Source organism: Anarhichas minor, unplaced genomic scaffold (assembly GCF_050575085.1).
Source record: "Anarhichas minor isolate MPS153535 unplaced genomic scaffold, ASM5057508v1 ptg000024l, whole genome shotgun sequence".
NCBI classification, from domain to species: Eukaryota; Metazoa; Chordata; class Actinopteri; order Perciformes; family Anarhichadidae; genus Anarhichas; species Anarhichas minor.
This window is the reverse complement of record NW_027466470.1, coordinates 12,780,404-12,805,764: the sequence shown is the minus strand read 5'-3', so window position 1 is coordinate 12,805,764 and position 25,361 is coordinate 12,780,404. Positions and strand designations below refer to the sequence as shown.

The 25,361-nt window shown below is 43.1% G+C and overlaps 1 protein-coding gene across 1 annotated transcript in view; it reads right to left on the bottom strand.

Annotated features, from left to right (window-relative positions):
* Positions 1-24,038, bottom strand: part of LOC142956785 (SPRY domain-containing SOCS box protein 4-like) — a 45,721-nt gene extending 21,683 nt beyond the window's left edge. Inside the window, exons 1-2 of the mRNA XM_076098528.1 lie at positions 23,703-24,038; positions 14,911-15,884 (exon numbers count right to left, since the gene is read on the bottom strand). Coding sequence (XP_075954643.1) covers positions 14,911-15,643 — 733 coding nt within the window. The 5' untranslated portion in view covers positions 15,644-15,884; positions 23,703-24,038. The remainder of the gene's footprint in view (positions 1-14,910; positions 15,885-23,702) is intronic.
* Positions 24,039-25,361: the final 1,323 nt, after the last annotated feature.

The following is a 25,361-nucleotide window of genomic DNA, read 5'->3' as shown; positions in this document are numbered from 1 at the left end:
GGAATAGAAAGGCGCTATACAAGTACAAGTCCATTTAATCTTCTACCTCTAGGTCTTTGTATTGATGCCTCTGACAACATTAACTGGAATTTGATATAAAATATTTTTTATTGGGCTGAGAAAGTAAAAGAAAACATTTTAAAAAGAGGAAACACTTTTGGATCCAGCAGCACCTTCTATCTGTCTGGCAAAGCATCAGGTGTGTTTGGGGAAAACACCCGTCATGGCTACTGCTGTTTCTATGTTAGCTTAAGGCTGAGATACTTCAACTTTCAGCGCAGAGTGTAAGAAATGTTCTCTGCTCAGAGCAGCAACAGGATGCACACCAGCATGTCTTTCCCTTTGAAAGCACGAGATGAAGGAGGCAGTGGTCTGAACACAATCCGATAAAGCGTGACCCATTCTGGTGTCACTTTTCTCTCTTTCCGTAACCTAGCAACATCCATCCATCCCCGAGTTGCTGCATGTCTGTTTAATATCCACAGTTTTCCATAAGCAGCTCAAGGTGGATTTAGTTGCTACTTTTACTTCTTTAACTGCAATATTAAAAAAGTGTTATTTCGCTGTGGAATAATATTACTATATCCTGTGTGTAATTCTCTTACATTGAGCTAACGGCATTGGATGTTGCTTCAAGAATATCCTGAGCCACAGTAGTTTATGATGGCACGACATCAGTTCTTGGCAATGATTGATCCTCCTTTTCATACGAGTTGCTGCCCAAAAGTTTGAAGAACCAACTTTTCAATCTACCTCCAGCTATGAAGTATTTTAGAGCCACATGCATAGTAAACAAACAAGATGTGGAATATAACAGTGTGGAATAATTGTTCACTAACTGAGCACTTTTTTTCGGCCCATCTTTAAAGAAAGGTGTCAATAGATTGTATTTGCACTATTATCTGTAATTTATTCATGTATTTTGTTTGCTTTAAATGTGAATAATTTGACACTAAATAATCAAACGGTTTCATATGATAAAGTCTACTTTTAATTTCTTCAATGTGGTCGGGCTGTTTCCGAGCATTTCACGGGACACTCACCGCCGTTATTGGGACACAAAATGTTGCATGATAATAACATGACCCAGTGACCCAGTAAACCACATCCGTGGGCCACCAACATAAACCTTAAGAAGGGAAAACTACACACAAAGAGTGAACTGTTCTCTCAAGTTTATGTGAAACAGCTACAGGTAAAATATTCATTGGTCGCTCAGCTTAATAATGTATAATTTCTTTGTGTTGGAAAACGACATTGATTTAAATGTCTCTAGTACGTCTCTAGTACGAGTGCAGAACAGTAGCAGCTCCAGAACATGATTCACGTAGCTTAGTGCAAAGATTCATCAAAATTGGAAAAAATACACTCTTAAAAAAAACAACGCCTTATTCTTTTTCTTAGATATTTAATGTGTTTAATTGCTTTTTTATTGATTGGTCTGGCTGGATAATTTAACATGCAAATTAAACATTTAAAAGGTTTTTGGGGAAAACTCACATCAGCATTTTCTAGTCTGGTGCACACAGGATGCTCTCTTCCTCTCTTCCCATCCCCTCGTCTGTGGGAATCAATTGTACGAGCATTTCTACGAGCCTCCTGTTTGCGACAGAGGAGCCGAACTAATTATAGGAAAGAAAAGCACCACTGAAGAGTGTTTTTGTGTACTTAGGCAGATATTGTTGTCATTTCTCTGTGTGGCTAAAAAGGGATACAACACATTAAAGATTTTTTGTGAGATGCCTGAATTTCCTCACACACTAACTTTAGGCTCGTTAACTACTCGTACACTTCCACTTAAAACCATTGAGGCAAAGCAACCTGCAATGCAGCATCTCTGTCTAATGATTCACAGCAAGGCAACGTCCTCTACTTTTTATATTCTGGCACACTCGACAATGAATACTCTCACAACATAACGGTCATCAATCTCACAGACACACCAAGATTAAAGAAGATTGATAACATTTTGTCACAATCAAGATCACGAGAAATGTAAAAATAACAACAAGAACACAGGAATCAGACGAGTTTTAGACTCGATAACAGATAATCATACAATTCAAAAGGAAGTAGTATAGACTAGTAACATCCATAAAACCAACAACCATGACTTAACTACACTGTAATGAAGATTAAACCAGGATTACAAATCTCTGACGGTCTCAACATTTCTTAGTAACTTCAGCGGGGCAGGTTGGGCTGGACCGCTGCAGTACCGGCCAAAAGAGCGAGCTGCAGTAGCTCCCAGCAGAGAGCGAGAGGACAAAGGGGCACTATGAATTACAGAGACGATTTAGTGGTGACTAGCTAGACTGCGAGACAGATAAAACAGAGGACATACAGTTGGAGGGGAGGGGGGGGGGGGATTCTGAAGAGATCCATGACCATGAAGATTCTGCTTACAGAAGAATATAGCATCGGAAAGGCAGGCAAAGTTGGATTTGATCATAATATAAGAAGAGCATACAGGATGAAAGCGAGTGATTTATGACTGGTATGAGGCTGTAATCGTTCACGACTATATTTAAGAAAACATACAGTCCTACAGCTCAGAAGGTGTCCTGCTGTCAAATCAGTCACTTTTCTATGACCAGCGACCAAAAGATGACCAGTGTCAGTCAAGGTGAAGAAACGTTGCCCTCTGCTATTCAACTCTCTCTCAACATCCTGAGAAATTCATGTCACAGAATGAATTTACTACCGCAGGTGTCTCTGAGAAGTAAGTTAGATAACTTTGAAAGCTTCTTGTATAAATCTTAAAATTGTACAAAATCAGCTCAAATCAGCACAAAATGTTAACCAGCTGCACTCCAGAGTTGTAGACGGTTTGCTTTTAATTATATGTTTTGATGTACTTGAATATTATAAGCTAAATATTGAAGTGAACAATGCACATCGGATTTACAACCTGGCTACGACAGCAGGTGTCTGCGATGCTCCACTGGTCAAATAACCCTGAACTCAAGGACTTTACTTACATTATGGGAATAAAGAACTGAGTAATGTTGTGTACTGTGTAGCAGTACTTACAGCGTACAGCTCTGTCAGTGTGTTTAATGCACATAAAGTAACCAGGTTTCCAGCTAGGAACCTAATTTCCCAAGCCCGGTTTCTTGGCCACGTCTACATGCAACCAGGTGTCTAATCGGCTTTTCACAAATGCGCACGTCACACAAAAACTTGCTGTTTCAACAAAGCGGTAGAATGAAAGGAGAGCGTCACCACAGCTGTGAAAATAAGTAAGAAATGCTTTCAAAACAAGGTCGGGGACAAATGTGATTACTGAACTGCTGCTGCGTGTATACGTGGATTTACAGTCACCCGGTTACATGGCATGTAAACGCGTTCTCCGTTTACCTGCAAAACATGTTTTTGCTGACTAACCTGGTTTCTTCAGTGAACGAGCAATGCCACGTACTGTGTAACAACAGTTGTGTTGAGATGCCTTTGAGCAAGGCACTCTACCTTAAACGGCTGCAGGACAGCTGCTCAGGCAAACGGCAGAGGACTACCCATGTGTGAAGGTGGGAAACAGCGGTTTACTAGGAAAAGAGCCAAAATGCTCTGTCAACTTTCCATGATTAAAAAAAAAAAGGTTAAATTAACAAAAACAAAAAGCCATTACGTCATGCCTCTGCTCTCTGTTGCACAGGACGGGATTCCTGAGCGCTAAGGCCAAACCTGTTTACATGTCTGAAGTCATGACATCATTCTCACAAGATGTGCAAACAGGAAACATTAAATAAGTGCCGTCATGGAAACTGCATGAACAGATGGATACAATTCAGAGTTCATAGACCATAGTTCCCCTTTATGTGTCGCAAGAGAGACAACAGTCGGCAAACCGTTGACTCAAAGAGAAAGACGGTGTTGTTGACTGACTACAAGCTCTCGGAGCCCACAGGTATAGCATTGAGCTTGAACTCTTTGCTTTCGGTACAAGAAGTCAGTGTTCAGTGACCAAACTGGAAACGCACATCTAATTCAGCAGAGCCACAACAAGAAGAACAAGTGAACGACGCAGGAGAGTTTCCTTCATCCGGCAGAAGAACACCAGAGAGAGGCAGGAGAGACTTTTGAATCATTTCTGAGTCCATGAGAGCACACAAAGGAATTCAGTCTGTCAGTAAATTGGTAATGTCAGTCGGCCAAATTGAAGTGTTGATTAGAGGCCACTCCTACAGCTTCCTGAAGAAAGAGTGAAGGAGACAAAGATTGGGGAAGACTATCCTGCTCTCACTCATTACTGCTCTCAGTCATTACAGGGACAGAGAGTGATTGGATTGCCCCGTTAATAACACTGGACAGTGTGTGTGTGTGTGTGTGTGTGTGTGTGTGTTGGTAGTGGAATTGATAAATGAAAACAGTGGGACCAAACACAAATGACAAACATTATATGCCACCATGTTTTTTTTAATGCATATCAAATAGGTAATAGTCTGTTCCTTCTATCATCCAAAGAAGGCACTTGTGTCTGGGGAAAGCGTGGCTCCCAATCATAGTCTAGTCTGTGGCAGCGCTAAACGTGGGATTTATGCGTTTGTAAAAAAGCAACTGCTGAGCTTTCAAAACCGATTTCAGCTCCTCAGCTTTCTTTGCTCCCATGAATTTCTTTGAATCTCTGGTAAATGGAGTTGAGGTGCATCAATGGATAGATTCTCTCTCGCACACATACAAACAGTTGAGGGTAAATGTGTCGGTCCTGACAGACAACAGGAACTGAATGGGGAGATAATCAGGTGTGAAATCACTCTGGTTTTCTTTCTGCAAGTAATTCAGTCACTCAACGTGCCGAGCCATTTCTGTTTTACACAAAACTAATAGCACTAATCACAGGGCTTTTCACACACTTAACTGCTGGTACAGTAGGGGCATGTTAACTGGTTGGCTCCCGGAGGTATGTGACTCCCAGGGAGCAGCAGCATTAAGGATTTCATGTTTTTTCTCTGCCTTTTAATACTTTCCCTTCATCCTTCCCCCGTGGACCCTTCATATAATTCCCTCCTCTTGTTGATCAGTCACTGCCTAACCATCCTTCTGTCTATACTCCTCCATCTCCATCCCTCCCTTTCAGTCTTCGTGGCTCACGTTTTATACAAGAACATTAATGTGAATATTAACATGTCAGGATAAAGAGGCTAAAATGAAATTATGCAATAAATAAATGGTAATGCCAACTTAAAATGATGCAGATGTAGAAATACTTGAATTTTTCCCTCTGGTTGTGTTTCGTAAGTTTCATTTTTTTATCCAACAATCCTAAATTTAAAAATATTCACTTGACAGTTGGTAACTAAGCTCGCATGCCTGCCACTATCTAGTTGTTATCCGGCAGCAGACTGGCAGAAAGCAAACAGTAGATCTGGTGTTGCAAACGCACTCCTTGGAGAGTTATAGCATGTTTGCACGGAGGAACAAACACACACGCTACACATACAGCCACACAAAGTCCATCTAATGAGCACAGCTGTTGCAAAGGAATATAATAATGTTGAAAGTTAAAATATTTCACACACTGTATCTCACAGTGAGCTGCTGTAACAGGTCACAACATCACACACACACACGCAAACCTGTTATTCTGCTTATTTAATCAATTCATAAAAACGTGTGCCATGTGCAACGGTGACCAATCAATACACTAACCTGCTATCATTCCATAATTCATATTGGAATATAGGCTGCCTTGTTCATTAGTGAAGCACAGAGAACAAATAACAGTTTCTAAATCTATTATCTTTGTGTTGGACCAAAGCTTTCAGCATCCAGCTTTTAATATCTTCCAGGTCCTCTCAGGTGAAGGTGTTGGCAGTCGGGTTGCTATAGAGACAGCCGTGTCTGTGAATCACCATCATGATAAAGCTAATGGTGTCCCTGTGCAGGAACAGGGGGTTTGTCTAGAGCGGTACGTTCGGGTTTTCAAAACGCGGCTCCCTGAAACAGTTTTTCAAAATGTTATTCATTACTTGTGTTAAACCAGATTAATCTCAAGCGCCTGTGTTCGGGCTGCTCATTACCTAGATCAGGTACTTATGCCTCTGGCCTCGGGGTGCTCGTAAAAGATGGTGTGGATCAATAAAAGCCCATTCATGTGGTGGAATCAATGAGGAGAGGCAGATTACACATCAAAGTAGAAAAAGTTGTGGAAACAGAAATAAAACTAGCGTCCCGCCACCAAAATCATTGAGAATAAACAGCACATTTATGGAGTCCCGGAGGAACTCGAAATTTAGTTAATTCAAGACTAGGCTGAATCAAGGATCATCAGAAACAGCTTGAAATACATTTTAACTTAATCTGGTTTTACAAGTATTCAAATGATCTGTGCAGCAGTTGGTGTTAAGAAGGATACTCCGCATAGAACTTGGCTTAATCACAGTCTGGGAATCCGTCTGAATTCAGGATCATAACCACATCAGTGTTGAAACCCTCACTAATCCTTCAGAGTGTTGCCCTGCAGCCTTTCATTAGGGGCCTGTTTCTGTACCGTCTCAGTGCCCCCTGAGCAGCCCTCCTCCTCCTTCATCGCTTATCACTTCATGTGATCGCCTCAGAACTGACACCAGTCAATTGACATGACTTCATTTGCCCCTCGCTCACTCCGTTCTCTTCTCGTCTCTAAGGTCTCTCCTTTCTTTCTTTGTCTTTTACTATCCCGTCTGTCACTCTTCATTCTAGCTGCCACACTTTGATCTGTGATAAGTCGCACATCTCACTGCTGCTCTGTCTCATTGTTTGTATATTGTGGTTTATTTATCTTTCCACAGTCTCTTTATTCTGGCCTTTTTTCCCCCCCATATACTCACTTTCACTCTTTCTTTACTCATACCTTCTTTTTGTCAGTAGGCTGCATCTTTCCTGAAAGCTACGACACTAGACAGCATACAAAAATCACTATCAAATACACGTTTCTCTGTTTGTCGCCAGTTTCCCCAACCCTATTCTTGTATTGCTTTGCCAGTTTTTTCCCCCTTTCCTCTATTCGTCGCTGCTGTTAAATATTTGATTACTAGCCGACTGACATGACACCACTGTTCCCCAGAGATGAGGCTGTTTAGATCTCAAAGCAGAGGATGCAGAAGGAAACACGAGGCACTTTCAAACATACATCTGAGCCTTTTCTGTGTCACATAATCCTGTGGTGCAGTTTCAGAACAGCCAATCATAGACACTCTGTTAGATTATGTCAAGAAGAGCATGGTCACAGACAACACATTCTCACTCCCAACTCGTCAAATACCAACAGTTGGTCAGTGGCCCTTAGCTTGAAACTACGTTTTGGACGCGTCAGGGACGGTGTGTCAGTTCCCACTCGTTACTACATGCATAGCGTCTCTTCAAAAATAAAGTTCTGTTTTCACAGGAAGTTAGGTTAATGCCACAAAACCATTTGGTTAGGTTTCAGAAAAAAGCTTGGTTAATGTTAACTTGACTGACTAATGACTCCCATGACATGACTGGGCGAAAGTCCTGTGTTTACTTGTCCCATCCACCACCTCCGTCTCCCACCCGGTGTGGCTGATAATGACGTGAGTGGCTTTACAATTGAGTCAGCTGAAAGCGTGGCGTGTGGGTTTCAGACGCAGAGGGGCACTGACCAAGCTTTGGTATCCGACGAGTTGGGAGTGAGACCGGGTCGTCACAGAGTTGCAAAGACAGATGAATCCATCCCACGCGGACATTCAATTTGCGGAGAACATAGATTGCTTCCCCTCAGACATTTTACAGAAGCTATTAAGTAACCGTGTAGGCACTGATGATTAGTCACTATAAAGATTTACACAATCAGCCGTTGTGTTTTATGTAGGTTATAGTGCATGTGCAGACACAAACTGCTCTCACAGTTTTAGGGGAAACATTTTCTTGAGTTTGCGTTTAAAATCATTAATCCAGCCTGAACAAAAAAAAAAAACTGAATTAAATGTTTGTGTTGGTGATGCTTGGGTAGGAAAAACACACTGCATATACTGTTGTGTGTCTGTACAACGCGTGGGCTCCAGTGAGAGCTGCTTATGGCTCGTCTAAATGTGCAGGAGCCAACACTTCAGGGGAAACGAACAAGAAAGAGAAAAGAAAGCAGCCGAAGAGAGACGGGCATGCACATGTGACAGGAAAAGAAAAAAAAAGCAAAGGGAGAGAAATCAGAGAGGCATAAAAAGCAGAGTCCAAACCCTTATGCCTGCAGGTAGCAGCTAAGTTAAGATAAAGAACTAACCTAGTGACCCACATATCACACAGCCAGCAGTCAGTGTGAGCGCTAGCTCGCTAACAACCAGGCTGCCAGTAAGAAGCTGAGTCACTCTGCCCAACAGGAAGATTCATAATTCAAACACATGAGTGCACCTGTGATGTGCACAGAGTGAGATAGACTGGTATTATAGGATCAGTTCACCAAAATCAAAACATTTTCCTACTTAATAAGTAAGTCGCGTCCAAACATGTAGCGACAATTTTGTGATTAGAATTTCACAAGCTGAATACTTTTACAAAGCTTCACAGGATTATCTACAGACCTCCCTGGGGCAAGTATATTCGGAACTATTTCTTCAGTAGAAAGAAGTAACTCGTCTCTGGAAAGACAGTTTTCTGTTGAGTTATCCTCCAAATTAAACTTCACCTTCATTGTGTTGCAGTGTCGACAGAGAGATGAATATCTCAAAACCGCAGCAGATAAAACCAAAAATATCTCCGCTTGATATCACAAGGAGCAACTGAGAAAATTATTTCAGAGAAGAAACACATTAACCCAATTTATTTTTAATGCTCTGGGAAGCTGATATATTGCGTCGGAAAAGAAAAACAATCCAAGGAAAATCTCATTTCAGATCAATTCATTTAAGATAAGATTTTTGTTTTGCCAACAATGACATCAGCTGCCCAAACTATTAATAACTAAACCAAGCCTTTATACTGACGGGTCTATACGAAGAAGAAAGTATGCCAAGGAAATAACAACTAATAGAGAATAGCCTAACACCTTAAACAGGTAAATGACAGCATGTTAGCAGAACTTATCTGTTCTGGTTTAATTGTATGTGATCTACAGGGGAAAGACAACATTACCATAGCTGTAAAGGCCAACTCTCTCTACTGAATGTAACTAAAGCACGGTACCACAGGGTGCTACGGCCTTCGTGTAAACTAGCTGGTCATGAATGGATCTCAGTGTTCTCAGTGTTTGGGTGAATGGGTGTCTGCATGCAGCAGCAGTGGCGGCAGCAGCTGGTTTAGGTCTGACCTGGAGTGGTGCAGACTAAATAGTAGAGAAGAGGGAGGCCAGGCCAGGCCAGCTTACAGGGGGAAAAAACAAAAGTGGGCCACTTCTCGTTGACAGATCTGCTGGAATGTGGCGCCTGAATAAGCCTGAAATAGTGATTTTAACTCTGAAGTATGAATTAATCCCTGCCAACAAAAACCCAGCGTTAGTATTTGTGTCTGCATGGTGCAAATGTCACATTTCTGTAGAGTTGGAAGTCCTGCGACTGTATGGTGTGTGTTTGACATTTTTCACACAGTGCAGCAAAAATAGACGAGGGATGGTGCAGGGATATGGGTGTGTTGCAACGCAGTTTTGAAACTCAACAATGTGACAAGTTTCTATCCAGAAGAAGCTGATCAGCTGAGATATCTCACACAACTGCACAGCTCTGCTAGCTCTCTAGTTTGTTTGTCCTTAATGTTCACACCCGCCCGCTCACATGCCTTTGTATTCTGACTCCATCCTTCTCTTGATAAAACTCCAGTATGGTCCTTATTATCCTGGTTTCAACTTATTCTCCCTGTAGCTCTCTGTCTGTTTTTCTTCCATTCCGTCACCTTCTTTTTTACTCTTCTATCCCTCTTTTCAACCTAACTTCCCTGTTCCTATCCTCCCTGTTTTCACCTCTCTTTGCTTCCTGTTCTGCCTCTGAGACAGCATCTATTGGTCCCGTCATCTGGTTCAGCTAAACTGTCCCGAGGATGAAGCTGGTTTGAGCTGGTAAATCATATCACAGCTGTTGGATAACAAACCTTGATGATGTCACATATTCAGCAACTGGAGAAAAATGCCCTGACATTAGCTTCACTACCAGGAAATAAATCTAATCCTTTAACCGGAATTAAAACCAATCCCCCAAATTGGATTTACAAGGACTTGATAACAGTCATATTTGCCCAACAGTGGCCTTTAACAGTTTAGAAAAAGTCTATTCTGGGTGGTCTGTGTATTAACTGATACAGATGGCAAGATTAAACTGCTAGATTTCACATTGAAATTTTGGTGTGATGTACGCTTGAGTACAAAGAGAAGAGAGGAGGAGAAAGAGAGAAAGTGCCACATATCGGGACCCAAAGCTAAGACAGCTCCCAATGTAGGGAATCAAAGCGCTGGTAATTGGTACAATTATAGACACAGGATGAGAGAGAATACGGAGATGTGTGCGTGTGTGTGTGTGTGTGTGTGTGTCGGAGAGAGAGAGATATGCACAGACAAATTAGACAGAAGCAGATGAGAGTGAGCTTCAAGGTAGCAAAATTACACATTTCTATGTACATTACATTACATTACAGTCATTTAGCAGACGCTTTTATCCAAAGCGACTTACAATTCAGAGTCTATCACATTTCTACACCTTAGGCACAACTACGGGAGCAATTTTGGGGTTAAGTGTCTTGCTAAAGGACACTTCGACATGCGACTAGCGGAGCCGGAGATTGAACCGCCGACCCTCTGATTGAAAGACGGCCCTGCTATCCACTTAGCCACAGTCGCCACGTAGTTTAGTCGCCATGTAATTTATCAACAATTAAGTGAAATATACACCATCTGGCAAACAGGGATCTGTTCAGCTCTCGATGGAAGAGGAGAAATTCTCCAGTCGGAGCGCTCGAAGGATGAATAATTTACATCACATTTACAGGATAATTTGAACCTCGCTCAGCATTTATTTGCATTAGTGCACACACTTCCCTGACCCCGATTGCTTTGTGTGATCTTCCCGAAACTACCATAAACCTGGAGTGCTGCTGGTTATATAGGTCTCGCCGGTGTGTGTCGTGTTACTGCAGGAATGGGAGCAATAATCTGAGGTGGAGCAAAGTGATGATCAACTGCTGGCGGTGCAGCGGTGCCTGAGCCGGAGTGATGAGAAAAACAAACAGTTTGTGGCGAGGAGACGCTGCGTCTATAAATCTCTTTTTAATACCCTGCAGTCATGTTGTTTCCCCCCTCACAACAATAATTTACAAACAATCCAATAGTCGCTTCTCACGGGAAGGGCCGTACGATTAAGTCATTACCGAACTACCAAGGAGATTTTTCATGACCATATACACTCATAAACACGCAGAACAGATTTATACGATGCACTCATTTAAGTTTAAACTCCCACATTTCACAAGTGATGATACGCTCAGCAATTACCGGGGAAGAAAGCAGCAACAGACAGCTATGTGATACAATGTCTGTCAGCTGACCAATGCAACTCAAACACTCTCCTACGCTCACAGGCAGACGGCAATTATGACTTCATTCTCACTGTCCGAGTCATCTGCGGGGCATACGAGCCGATTCAATTCAAAAGTGGTGATGAATGAAACCGCCACACAGACAGTAATCTTAATCCGTTTGCCGACTCTGCAGCAAAGAGAGCACCCCGAGGCTACTTACGTCACCTCTGAATCTGGAGATATCGTTCTCGTCACAGTCTTTGTTTCAGATTCAGAGTAAAGACCGGAGCACTAATAACTCAAACAAGACCCCTCAGCTTTGGATGTGGTTGTGTGTGAATGGAATGAGAAACCAAAAGCATTGTTTCAGGTTTGGTGGTCCAAGTGGATTTCAGCTACTTGAGGCCTGTTTCTCAAGTAAGCCTTTGTCTCGTCTGTCTCCACACACACACACACACACACACACACACACACACACACACACACACACACACACACACACACACACACACACACACACACACACACACACACACACACACACACACACACACACACACACACACACACACACACACACACACACACACACACACACACACACACACACACACACACAAGATTTCATTTATTTTGTTCAAGAGTTTTGGACTACATAGTCGCATGACAAAGTACCCTTTTAAACTGCTTTCTATATTGTGACAAAATCATTGAATTTTGTGATCAGTGGATTCGCTCATGGGAGTGAAGTTAATTCAAGCAAAAACATTAGTTTGGTGAATTTTCACTGTTGACCAACAGCAAACCATTTCGACAGTGCTGACCTTTTAGGAGAACCGAGAGCTGGAGAATCTAAAGCAGAGGAATCTATTGCTTAACTAACTGTGTCGTCATGCACTTTTATTAAACGGTTTTCTGTCGGAGTAGAAATTGTTCCCGGACTTATCGACCTGCTAGCGACAGACTTCCTGACGTAGAGTTAACAGTATTTTTCCCTGAGCTTTTGTGAGCTACAGTAGCTTCCTAGAATGCTAGCATTTTGCTCACCTCGGGACTGCCTATTGTTCCTACGCCCCATTGTTTCGGAACCCCAATAGTCCGAAAAATGTCCCATTGGACCAACAGGCCATTTTTCCGACACCCCAGAAATACAGAGTATTGGTCAAAATATTGTTTTCACATTGTAGAAGATAGTCCTCAGGCTTTCTTCCAGAAAGCTCCTTAGGTTTTGGCAGCAGCACTACTTTGCTCTATTACTCTCCATGGTTTGGGTTCAAATAGACCTTTGCTGGCAGAAATCCTTGAAGACTAACTTCTCCAATGTGCAAAAAAATGGAAAAGTCTGATGATGTCATTCTGCATAATAATTAGCCATGTGCTTCCCTTTGTTGCAGGGAGTGTGTATATTTGGAACAATGCATGTTGCTTTTGGGGTTAGCAAACTGTTAAAATGGGCTTATGGTTTCAGACTATTATAGTGTCATACAGTATATAATTATAATGTATAATTTCAATGTGCCACTTTCTGGACCTTTTCTCTGATCACAAAAGTATATTTTTAAATGTCTTGCTGTCTCAGTGTCTGTTTCTCATGCAGACACATCCCTGCTTGCCTCCTTTTCCCCGCCTACTCCCTCTTTTCATATTCCTAAAGATACACCTATCAGGATGAGCCTTTCAAGCTTCACTCTCTTCCATGCATTAAGCTGTGCACATTTTCAACAGTCAAACCTCATTTCACGGCATGAAGTATGTGCTTGTAGGAGCGGGGGCTTTGAACACACTCAATATTCTCCTGGATGGCCCATCACACAGACTCGCCGTGAAATCCAGCAGATGGCTCCATAAATGGGAAGTGGCTGAGGTGAGGAGCTTGCTTTCAACAGCCAAAGTATGTACTTTGAACTAAGCCTGAGTGTAGGAGATTACTAAACATCCCACACATATGAATATGAATTTCAGCCAACTCTTTTGTGTTTCATTCTGATTCATATTCTAGTTTCAAGACCAAAACCACCACATCTAAAGCTAGGATGAGGCCCGTGAGTGTAGGAAAAGAGTCTCTTGATGTCGTGGTGACCCTTAGGAGCAAAGAACTTCTGAGAAACATTTCAAGGAGGAATTTGAGGTGATTGGAGAAAGAAAATTCAGACGTAACAGATGGGTTTCTTCTCTGCTTTCTGCTGGGTGACCGACAAAAAACGCACACTGTTGTGATATCAAATAAGACCCGTGGGGTTCTGCAAACACGGGAAGGGGGGGGGGGGGGGGTCAGAGTCAGATCATGAGCGTGTGTTCACAACACACACTTTCCCTTCCTGGCAGGTGTGTGTCTGTGTGTACTAGGTGGTCATGATGTGTTTCTAAGAGCTTTTCAAACAAGCTGTTCAAAGAGTGAGTGTTTAGACTTAGACTGGAGAGAAGGCCTGTCTCTTCTCTCATAACACACACATGCATGGAGTCAAACACAATGTAGCGTCTCCTGGGAACAAAACATACCTCAACCCAACATCCAAACTGCTCTTTATGAACTCGTCTCCCTCAACTCATACTGTGGAAAACACAGCTGGTTTCCACAGACACAACAACCTCTTGATACAGCTAGATGTAGTGCTGCTACAATCAGGATTATTTAGTGCAGAACAACCCCTTCCAGCCACGGTAGTGTGACCCAAAAGACCATCACTGAAACAGACCAAACGAGGATAGTAATATGGCGTTGATACCTGCAGGTACCATTTGTAAGACCACATACTGTATGAGAAAATAATCTGTTATATCATCCTCAGGTGCCTAGCACAAGAACCGCTCTGTGAAAACTGGAGAAATGAGTCTGAGAGACGAGAGAAAATGAGAAAACTTCACATCCAGGAGGTCAGCTCCTGTACCTCCAACAAGAATTATAATTAACTGAAAACAGAGGTCAGCCAAACGTCCATCACCATCGCTTTAATGTTCAGCAGAAAAAATAAATCCTGTCTGCCTTTTAATACTGCACTCAGAAAAGAACCCAAAGCCATGACGAATAACTTGTTTTCATACATGATGAGCTTTTGGCTTGAATGGAAGCAACGGCATCGAGAAGATTTCTATTTAAAAAAAAAAAAAAAAACAGACCACAGCCCAGGAGCTGTTAAACTGGAAACCGGTGTCATCACTTCCTTTGACTATTGCAGAACATGTGGATTTTCTGTCTAACTTTCACCGTTTGCTGCCAAAGAGAGTGTGTCAAATGTACAATCTCTGACTTTACAGAGTTACATAACAACTGAAAGTCTTTCCACAACCTGGGACATGTGGCGACATGTCATGATTAGACTACCGCCGTTAGTTTCCAATTCTAGTATCAACGGCCACCTAACCATGAATTCAAAAACTATTGTATAGACAGATATCATGAAATATCCGCATTGGGTACTCTTCATCAGTACTCAACCATGCTCATAATGTGTTGCTGGTGTGATGTATGATACTTACGATCCAAGCCGTTGATGTACTTCATGGCTATCTCACAGTGTCCCCACACAGCGCTGACGACGGGATACAGCTTCTTGCCTTTCAGTCCTCTAAATGCAACTCCTAGATACTGTCCGTCCGCCATGAAGCTCAGCGTCCCTTCGTCCATGTCCAGAATCACTAGCAGAGAGTCCGGCAGGGTGAACGACTCCTCCGGCTCCAGGAAACAGGGGTAAGAGGGCAGCGAGCTGTGGGACCTGTTCTTACTGTCGTGGTAGAGCCGGTTGCGTCCCAGATCCCAGCCCCAGGATTCACAGTCCGACCCCACCAGCGCCGTGTAGCCAACAGAATGTAAAGCAGCTTCTGAGGTTGCCACCCCAACGACGGCGTGTGTGCCACGCTGCCTGGAGGGCCAGTGGATCCTCCACACGTGGAGGCCCCTTGTGTATCCGCCCCGCCCCCGGATGCAGTCTGTGCTCTGAGCAACCGGGTGGCGGTGAAATGTCAGTTTATCATCGTCTTTTATGAAGATGTTGAGCGAACGATCCTCAGGGTTCCACGCGTGACGGAGCTGGGTCTCCAGTCCAGCACATGGCATGTCCAGTAGGAGATCCAACCTGGGAGGCTTGGCGAAATCAGGGCCCCTCAGTTCTGGGTGCTGCCGGTGTTGAGCCGAAGGTCGGTAGGACGGGGAGCCACCGCTTTCTCCGCGACCATCCACCGATTTGATGCCCCCGGAGATCTTCTGCCCCATAGCTGCGATGGAAAGGTTGACAGAAGGAGGGGACGGAAGGGGGGAGGGTGGTGTTTGTGCAGGTGGGTGCTGCGCTGCGTAGAGCTTGACGCTACCTCATCAATGCGGTGGAGCTGAAGTGAGAGTTCCTAACCGGAGAGTTGTGGGGGGAGATGAAGGAGGAGGAGTTGATGAATGAAGGATGTATGCGATCTGGCTTCATGCCACAAATGTCGTCAGAAAGACAGAGCTGCTGGCACTCCTGTTGAGAGAAGAGAGAGAACTATTAAGGAAAGAGAAATTAAAGATTAAGAGATTAAAAGAGAAAGTCAAGAAGAGAAACTGAAAGAGAATTTCTCCGGTGGCAAAACTCTTTGTTTCACAGATTTTGTGTGGCTTTGTTTTGACAGGAATAAATAATGAACAGGATGAACAAGACTACACACACACTGGCACATTTACACACACATTTACTCTGACTCATTCTGTATCCTCCTCACAAAGCCACACGCCAATACCAATAAATGCATGCAAACATTCGCCAGTTGTGCAACATCACCCAGATTTGAACCTGCCGCGCTCTCATTTAGGTAATGTGTCGTTGAGTCTGCAAGAATAGCAACACAACAGGAGGAAAACAAAAAGACCAGTAACAACTTATCTCCATTTCTTAGTGGGACAAAGACTTACGCTTGCCTCACACTTAATAGTAAATGATACGCATGTAACAGTAGAAGGATGTTTATGTTTTGTGGTCTCTATGTCAGAGTACAGGACAAACCCAAATCGTAGGGAGAAATACCCACTGCAGATATCGTGGTTTCATTTTTAGAAGGTTCTTTCCATTTTTATGTAATTTTCAGTGTAATGTGTTAGTTTCCAGTGTGGGCCAGACAGTTTTAGTTCAGTTTTTATTCAGTTTCAGTTTAGTTTACTTCAGAATTTTGGTATAGGCATAGACAATAGACACCGTGCTGAAAAGAACAGATGATTAACTTTAAAAGAAAGATGTATCGATTCTTTTGATATTTCTTATTCTATGTAATTTCTGGTTTACACATACATAAAGTACATTTAGTGTGGTACATTTGGTTTTTATGAGTAGAAAAAATTAAGTTAGTTTTAATTTGTTCACATAATGCTATTCTATTTAACAATCAGAAGTCTTGTGCAGCATATCTTAGTCTATGAAACAACTACAAAGGTGATCACACACTAACACAAACACACACAGACAGCTCTGTGTGGTTAAACTGACGTAGTGATCTCTTCCAGGAAAGGCAGCGGGTGTTTCCTGTTCACAGGAAAAGAGTCAGTCACACCTCGGGCACAGACAGGGAAGTGGATGACACAACACTCTATGTGCTGCTTGTCTTTACCTCACCCGCCACAAGCACCCATTTAATTTTATGTGTTCCCTGAACTGACGCATCTTCTGGTAAGAGTGTCTCACACCTCGATGATGGCGAGCTTAGTTACGTGTCAACAAAATCCAGTATTATACTAGTGTACCTCTAGAATATTTACTCAGCCTATACGTGACCTATGCAGTTACTGAAGCCTGGAAGCCCTATAATATAGAGCTGAAAAAGTAAGGTTTTAAAATGGGCCACGCTCTGTGTTTCTCTAAAATGTAAAATGCATTAAAGTTAATACCACATAAATAAAGTTCTTATTTTTAACCAAAGACTGATGACTCCAGCACAAATATTCCCACCAAAGCAGTCGGCCACCACACAACAGAGTGAGATCATGGTGTAATTCTGTGTTAAATTTCTATGCCCTCTACACACACACACACACACACGCATCTTCCTCTCATTTGGCCACTCGTGTTTTCCCATTCTCTGTCTCTCCCTTTCTGTCTCCCTTGCTGTGAATGAGGTCATGGCAGCTGGCAGCCAATGTGTGCCACCACTCAGTTCACTCCTCAGCATGAGAGGGTTCAGTGCTCGGACACACACACACACACACACACACACACACACACAGCTGCCTCAGTGTGTGTCATCACGGCTGGCAGGTGGGTGAAGGGTGGACACCGCATGGAAGATTCCAGAGTCATCACTGCCAAACTTCAGCCAAGGAAAACACTATTTAACACTGTACAAACTCTCAGTGTGTGTGTGTCCGCTGGCCCAGTCTGGCACAGCATGTGAATGACAATCTGGCATTTTGGGCTGTCATCAAGGAGGCACTTGACCTCTGACCCTGTGTCGCCACGGTCAGCGTTGCGTAGTAGCCTCTCTAGAGGCTGGTGGTGGGCTGGCACAGCGTGTGCTGCTGCAAATAGTGGCAACATGCTTCAGCCATCTGTTGTTTACTTTCCCTCCATCTTCTCTGCTTCTTCAGCCAACTCATTTAGGACCGACCACAGTCGTCCCCCTTCCCGTCATCTGTACCGTCAGCTGGGTTGGACGAGACGGAAGATCACATGGTGCCGCACATATGCAAAATGGGAGTGGTGCAACTAAAGATTATTTTCCTCTTGTGTAAATATGCTCATTATTATTTTTTGATTAAGTGATTCATCATTTGGACTAGAAACTGTCAAATCACAATTTACAAAAGCTCTACCTTTGTCCACCAAAGATCTAAAATCCACAGATGTCAAACTTACTATGGCGGGATACGAAGAAAAGCATGAACTCCCCAAACTTTCGAAAACGAAGCGGTAACTAGAAAATGTTCAGCTTGTTTCTTGATAAATGACAAACAATTATTTGATTGTTGCAGATTAATATTCTGTCAATCAATTAATTTATTAATCGACTAATTGTTTCAGCTATACTATGATTATGAGCTTTGTTATTGCTTTGTAAAAAAAAAAACAGAAATGGGTTCTACAGGGGTATGGATGTTTTTAAGGTAGATATCATTAATCTGAAAGAATGGGAGACAGGTAGGACGAGGAGAGAGGCTGGGAGCAAAAAGAGAAAATGGGTAAACTTGGTGAGATAAAAAGTTTGAAATAAAGAAGTTCAGCAAAAAACGTTGTGAATTTGAATCAAAAAGGAGCCGACAAGTTACATTAAAGTAGAAACTATTCAAAAAGCCTTTTCACAAAAGTGGAAAAGAAAGGAGAGGACCGATAGACAGAAGTGTGCACCTGGTGTGTGGGCTAAGTTCATCTGGCTTCTCCTGCTGTACTACTAACAAGCTCCAGTCACTAAAAAGCATGTGAAGGCGGTGTGTGTGTATGCGTGTGTGTACGCAACGTAGCATGAGAGGAGGACAGTGTGTGTTTTTGTGTGTGTGTGTGTGTGTGTGTGTGTGTGTGTCGGCCTCAGGCTGTGTTTCATTTACCGTCCAAAAAGCTCCGACTGGGCAGACAGACTTTGAAGTCACACACACACACACCGACTCACACACACTGAGATAGGGAACCGCTGAGAAACCTCTCACTCATACTGCACCACTCTCAGAGAACAGATCCGATATGTCTGCAGACTTTTCCACAGGAATCCTATCAAGCTCTCCAGTGGATCCAACACTCTAAGAACAGAAACTACGTTTTCTGAGTAATATTTCTTCTTTCTCATGTATGAATGCCTGGCCTGAGAGGGTGCTTGTGTGTGTGTGTGTGTGTGTGTGTGTGTGTGTGTGTCCTTCGTCCTAGATCAGCTGGTCCACAAGTTATCATCCCGGCAGACACCTGCAGATGGTGACAGCAGCAGAAACAGCTGTTGTCTAGCCCCACTAATACGCCATATGGAAAGAATGAGTTTCTTTAGCAAGCCACGTGCAGTCAAATGTTTATGAATATTTCATAGACATCTTAAAGGAATAGTTTGACATTCATGGGAGCGTTTTCACTCGCTTGCTGAGGGTTAGATGAGAAGATTGATACCTCATATTTGTCCGATCCATAAACAGAAGGAACAGCCAGCCTGGCTTTGTCCAAAGATGGTATTGATTTTTCCATCTAACTCCCAGAAAGAATGGCAAATAAGCATATTTCTCAAAATGTCAAACTATTCTTTCTTTGGAATGTTCACATAACTTGTCCACAAGACAGCCAAGACATCAGGGACATTCCTTTTGAACTACAGTCCTTGCAATTAAACATTGAATGAACTGCAACTCAAACGTTTCATGTGTCTCTCTCTGTTATCACATGAGAAATTCAGCAGCTTCCTCCTGAATTATTGAGGTATCCGTCTTTTCCTGGGGGAACAGCTATGAGTCAGCATTAAAACGTGTCAGCAGTGTGCTAAATTAACTTTTTGACTCGCCTTTCATGGGTCGGTGAACTCGAATTATTCTGGTCGTAGTGAGTTCTGATTTAAGTGCAGAATTAGGGAGGGTGTTAATTTAAAAATTGCTCGCTCACTGATGTGCTGGTGAGGCTTGAAATTCATCGTGGAGAGCATCACAAGGAAATATTTTAAAGTTTGACAACAGGCAAAGGCCAAACTCATGTTCTGCGTCTCATTAAAACAGATATATGGAAGTTTTGCCATTTTCAAGAACTTTTATTCACAGCCTGATGCCCGACCGTATCACTTTTTACCACCGTTAACAGATTCTAAACCAATCCGACCTGATTTAAAGCCTTAGCTGCCATGCTAAAGTACAGCAACTTTGCCTCAACCCTATATGACGTCTGAAAAATGAATCATGAAGTGGTCACTTCTTTCACTTTCTACTCCTGGGGGGGGGGGGGGGGGGGGGGGGCATTTGGGCAACTAGAGTAAAAAAAACAGAGCTCATAAACACACAGAAAAACAGACACACATGTATATAATATCTCTTCATGGCAACAGCTGTACCCACTAGATTAAACAAACCACCATCCTCTCTACATTGCTGACATTCATTCCTTATGAGGGAATCCCTGGGTAGCTGAAGATGCCGCAGCTAGACATAAACTGTAGCGTCTGGCTCCTAACAGGATGTCAAAATACAAGGAGAGACTCCAGACTGGGACTTTCAACTCATCTTGCAGCTGATGAGGAGAAGTGGTGCGCTCATAGAGACATCTCTGGACTTATTAGGCAGTTGTAGAAGAAGATACCGGGACTCTTTTATCACTGTCTCTCTTTATAGGTTTGGCTTTTTAACTTTGTTTCCTCTTGTTTTCTCTATCTTCACCAACTTTCCATCCTTGGTCCCATTTCTTTTCTACTTTCTTCCCTATTCACCTGTCCATTTGTCTCGCCGCCTGTCTCGCTGTACCTGTAAATCCATGGAGGCTACAGCCGAGCTGACACCCTATCAATTGGTACAAATTATCTCAGGCCTGCCACCTAAATGCCCCAGCGTCTAACGTGCGGCAATCAATACCAGCTCAGCATGCAGGAAAAGCACGGCCTGCAAAACACTGCACACAAACAAATTCACACACAGCTGCAAACAAGTAAACACGCTCACTGACGGGCACAAACTAAGTCAAACAAAGATGAAATTGACTGAATTGTGGAAGAAATGACCTGTATAAACACAAGTTGATGAAAAGCAGAGTGTATCTTTATTTCTTCCATCACAGTCTGAACATTTTTCCAAGTAACTCCAGTCACCGTCTCCCTAATGAATCATGTTCCCTCTCCCACATCTTCCTCCTCTGCTCACATTAATCCGCTCTTCTTTTAAAATGAAAAAAGTCCCTCCTAAAACTCCCTCGCTCTTTCTCTTACATACTGAACTTGCATCGTTGGTTATCTAGGGAATTGAAACTAAATAGTTGCCAAATAAAATAAATGCAGCGTATTTGGACAGGTTGAAACACACACACCGTCTGCTCCTAAGTTCTTATTCCTCTCATGCCTGCTGTGACACCTTGAAATCCATGGTGCCCTAAGGGAAGACTATTAGTGCTGCAGTGATTGAGCACTCCTTTACGGACACCTACGCAAAACCTATTAATCTTCCTCTCTCTCTCTCACACACACACACACACACACACACACACACACACACACACACACACACACACACACACACACACACACACACACACACACACACACACACACACACACACACACACACACACACACACACACACACACACAGAAGGCCTTGGCGGTGCGATCCATAAAGCTCTCTCTGGGGTAGCAGTAGATTCAGGTGGCAGATTCACAACCCCAGCAGTAATGAAACTGAATCAAAGTCCGCCCGAATATGACGCACTGCTGCCGCCTTACTCATTTAGCATCCGTCCCGAATGCACAAGAGTGTGATGAAACTTCTCACACCCACTGGAGTCTAACGCAACACATGAATTATTCTTTTTTACACTGTCATCATGATGGAATGACTTCCACAACAACATTTGGGCCAATGTTTTCATTGGTTTCACTGGATGGCTTTAAACAATTGGGAGACTGAGGAGCTATTTCTTTATTATCAACTAGCAAACAGTACTTTATAGAGTTGAAACTGTTTCTTTATTAATTAGTCAATTAGTCAGAACATTAGCAACTCTAATAATCAATAAATTATTTAAGTTATTTATCAAGCATCAAGACTACAAGGCGACTGCAGCCATGCTAGCAGCTCTGTGAGGCTCTATAGGCTATAGTCTTATAGCGCACTGCGTTAGCATGCTAATGATTGCTATTAGCACTAAACACAAAGCACCGGAAAGTCATTTTCTGTATATTTAGTTTGAAACCAAAGTATCAAATAAAAATAAATGTTATATTTCAGTCAGTACCACAGTGATGGACCGACAGACCAGCATTTCAATCTCTAGAATGGTAAGAAATACCAAACATGTCATTTCGAGCTCTAAAATTAGAGGATTTGCGGCTTTTCTCTCTTTTATATCATTGTAAACTGAATAGATTTGGGTTTTGGACTGGTGGTTGAACAAAACAAGCAATTTGAAGGTGTCACTCTGGGCTCTGGAAAGTCAGGAAGAGCATTTCTCGCTATTTTCTGACATTTTATCGACAAAGCAATTCATTGATGAGACAAACGATAAAAGACAATGGGGAACAAAATGCAGCCATAACTCTGACACACACTTAGATGCTCATGTTTTATGGGTCTGTCTCACCCCAGTGTTGTTGTACTGTGCAAAGTGGAACATAGGGTTCTGTGCCAGGACATTTGACATGGGCGAGTGCATCCACACACATAAGCATTTACACATATTAACAGCTCGACACCTCCCCACTGTTCTCACAATGCAACCAGAGAAAGACAGACCAGACGAGCAAAGAGAAAAATTAAAAACAGAGCCTAAAAAAAAGGTGGTTATTTAAATAGAGGCACTAACTATAAAAAGCAGGCAGCGGCTGTGGTGGTAGAAGGCTGTATGGATTTGACAGAAATAAAGAGAACACAAACAATGAAAAAGATGGAGAGAGAGAGAGAGAGAAACTGAGGTCAGCAGCTGACAAAACAAAAGGATAAAGTCAGAAAGGAGGGCTGCTATCTCTCTATCCCAGGATGGACCACACAAATACACCCTCCCACCCAAATCCATAGACCAAACACACACACACACTGTGAGAAAAGCTACTGCAGGCAGTGTGGAGCAAGGCGGCAGATTAGGGGTGTTCGTAACGTACAGACAAACAGTTTGTTTAAAAATAGAAAGCAGGATCTATCCTATTATTGTATAAGAGCGGGGGGGAACTAAGGGTAGCTTATCCCAGAACTCTCAACACACACAGACACACACACACACACACACACAGGGGTATCCCAGTTGGCCAGCTGGGGCCTCAAGACCATTACGCATATTAAAGGCGACAGGAGATGAGCAAGAAAGGGGGGAAGAGAGATGGAGGGAGGGAGGACAGAGGAGAGGCTGAGTGCATGGTAGCATCCAGAGGAAAGAAAAATGTTGAGTATACTATAAATTGTCACAAAAACACCTGATCTTGTCGAATGTAAAAGAAAGAAAAATGTATCTTACCTTCAGCTAGTTTTAACCCTCAGACACACATACGTATAAATAAGCACACTGCATCACATCCAGCTGTAGCTGCTACTCTATTTGTCCCACAAACACACACACACACACACACACACACACTCCTGAAATAGCAGCAATCTCATTCAGTAAGACATTTTTCAGCGATGACACACTACACCTTGTAGACAACACACAGTTAAAGCCGCTTACAGTGAATCTCCGGTGACTCTCCTCATGTCTCGCTGCGTGTAGCTCTTCAGTTCATGTTCAAATCCAGCCAAAAAACAGCTAAACTCCTCCAGCTGAGCCACCCGGCAGAGAGAGAACCCGAGAGGACCGCAGACGAGGAGACCAGCAGCCGGCAAGTCTGACTGAAAGAGAAAGAGAGAGCTACCCACCTCTCCCTCCTGCTCCCTCTCTTGTTCCCTCCCTCTTTCCCTTCCCTGGAGCTTATCTGTCCCGAGGCTATCACTTCTTCCTCACCTCCCTCCTTCCCCGAACACACTTGCGCTCAAACTCTAAAGAGTGTTTCCAAGGCAGCGCCGTCACGACAGTCTCCTCTGACAACTACAGCTCCGAACACACTTTCAGCCCCCTACAGATTCAGTTCCACTTCAGTCTTTCCAAGAGAGAGAGAGAGAGAGAGGGTGAGAGTGAGAGAGGGTGAGAGAGGGTGTGAGAGAGAGAGAGAGAGTGAGAGAGAGAGAGAGAGAAAGAGAGAGAGAGAGAATATTATTATTGTATTTTAATGCTTTGCAACATTGAATTTTTTTACTTTCATGCAATTAAAGCCACATTGAATTGCATTTAATTGAGAGAGAGAAAGAGAGAGAGAAAGAGAACTGGAGGGATGAAAGTCGATCCCCTCTGATCTCATCAAGCAAAGTTACCAACAGCAACCAGACCAGCAGGCAGTTGAGAGAAACACCCAGTTCACCTCCCTCCCTCCTTCTTACAAAGAGCTCACACCGAGCCAACCAACCAAACCAACTCCCCCCCTCCCCTCCCCCCCTGTTAGAGGCACACATGCTCATATAGACACACGCCTACACGTGCCACATACATTGCACGAGTGGGGCTTGTGCACATTTAAGACATCATGGTCTTGTCATGTCAAGTTTACCACAAGTATATGTATCAAGAAATAGTACTCCATACGACGAATGGCTCTTCCCACGATGTGAGATTACGGTTGTTGAGTTGTTGTTTTTCCTACTTTACATTTCTTAACACATTACGTCCAGTGCCGGCTCTGTTTTGTTTTGCTCTATGGCTCTCTGTTCTTTCCTGTCGTCACATCTGTACTTCACTGCAAAACACTTGGCTCTGAGGTGATGCGATGACTAAGTTCATTTATCAGCTTGAAGTCGTTGGAGTGTTTTCCCACAGCTACATCAGTCATTCACAAAGTCGAGAAAGTGAAGACAGTTTGGGAAAGCACATGCGCACGTTCCCAAAAAAAAAGAAAAAGAAAAATTCACATATACCGCTCACACACACACACACTACACGTTTCACCTCCATGTAGCATTTAAAAACAAATCACACCAACATGCCATTGCACTCACACACGCATTGATATTAACACTATTGTGCAGAAGTACTCGTGTGTGTGTGTGTGTAGAAGCATTTGCACTCTTACTTATTCTATACATACAACAGCGGTGAAGCAGACTACAGTGTTCGCAAGACAAGACGGAGGCCCAGCCAGCTCACTTCCTGTATGGACTTCCTTTTCCCAGGGCTGCAGCGACCACCGGGGAACCAAACTCCCCACAGCACCACCGCTCCCACTATATCATTACTACACCATTACATCACATGTCTGCAGAGGCATTCAAATGTAAACCATGGTTATGTCTGACTTTT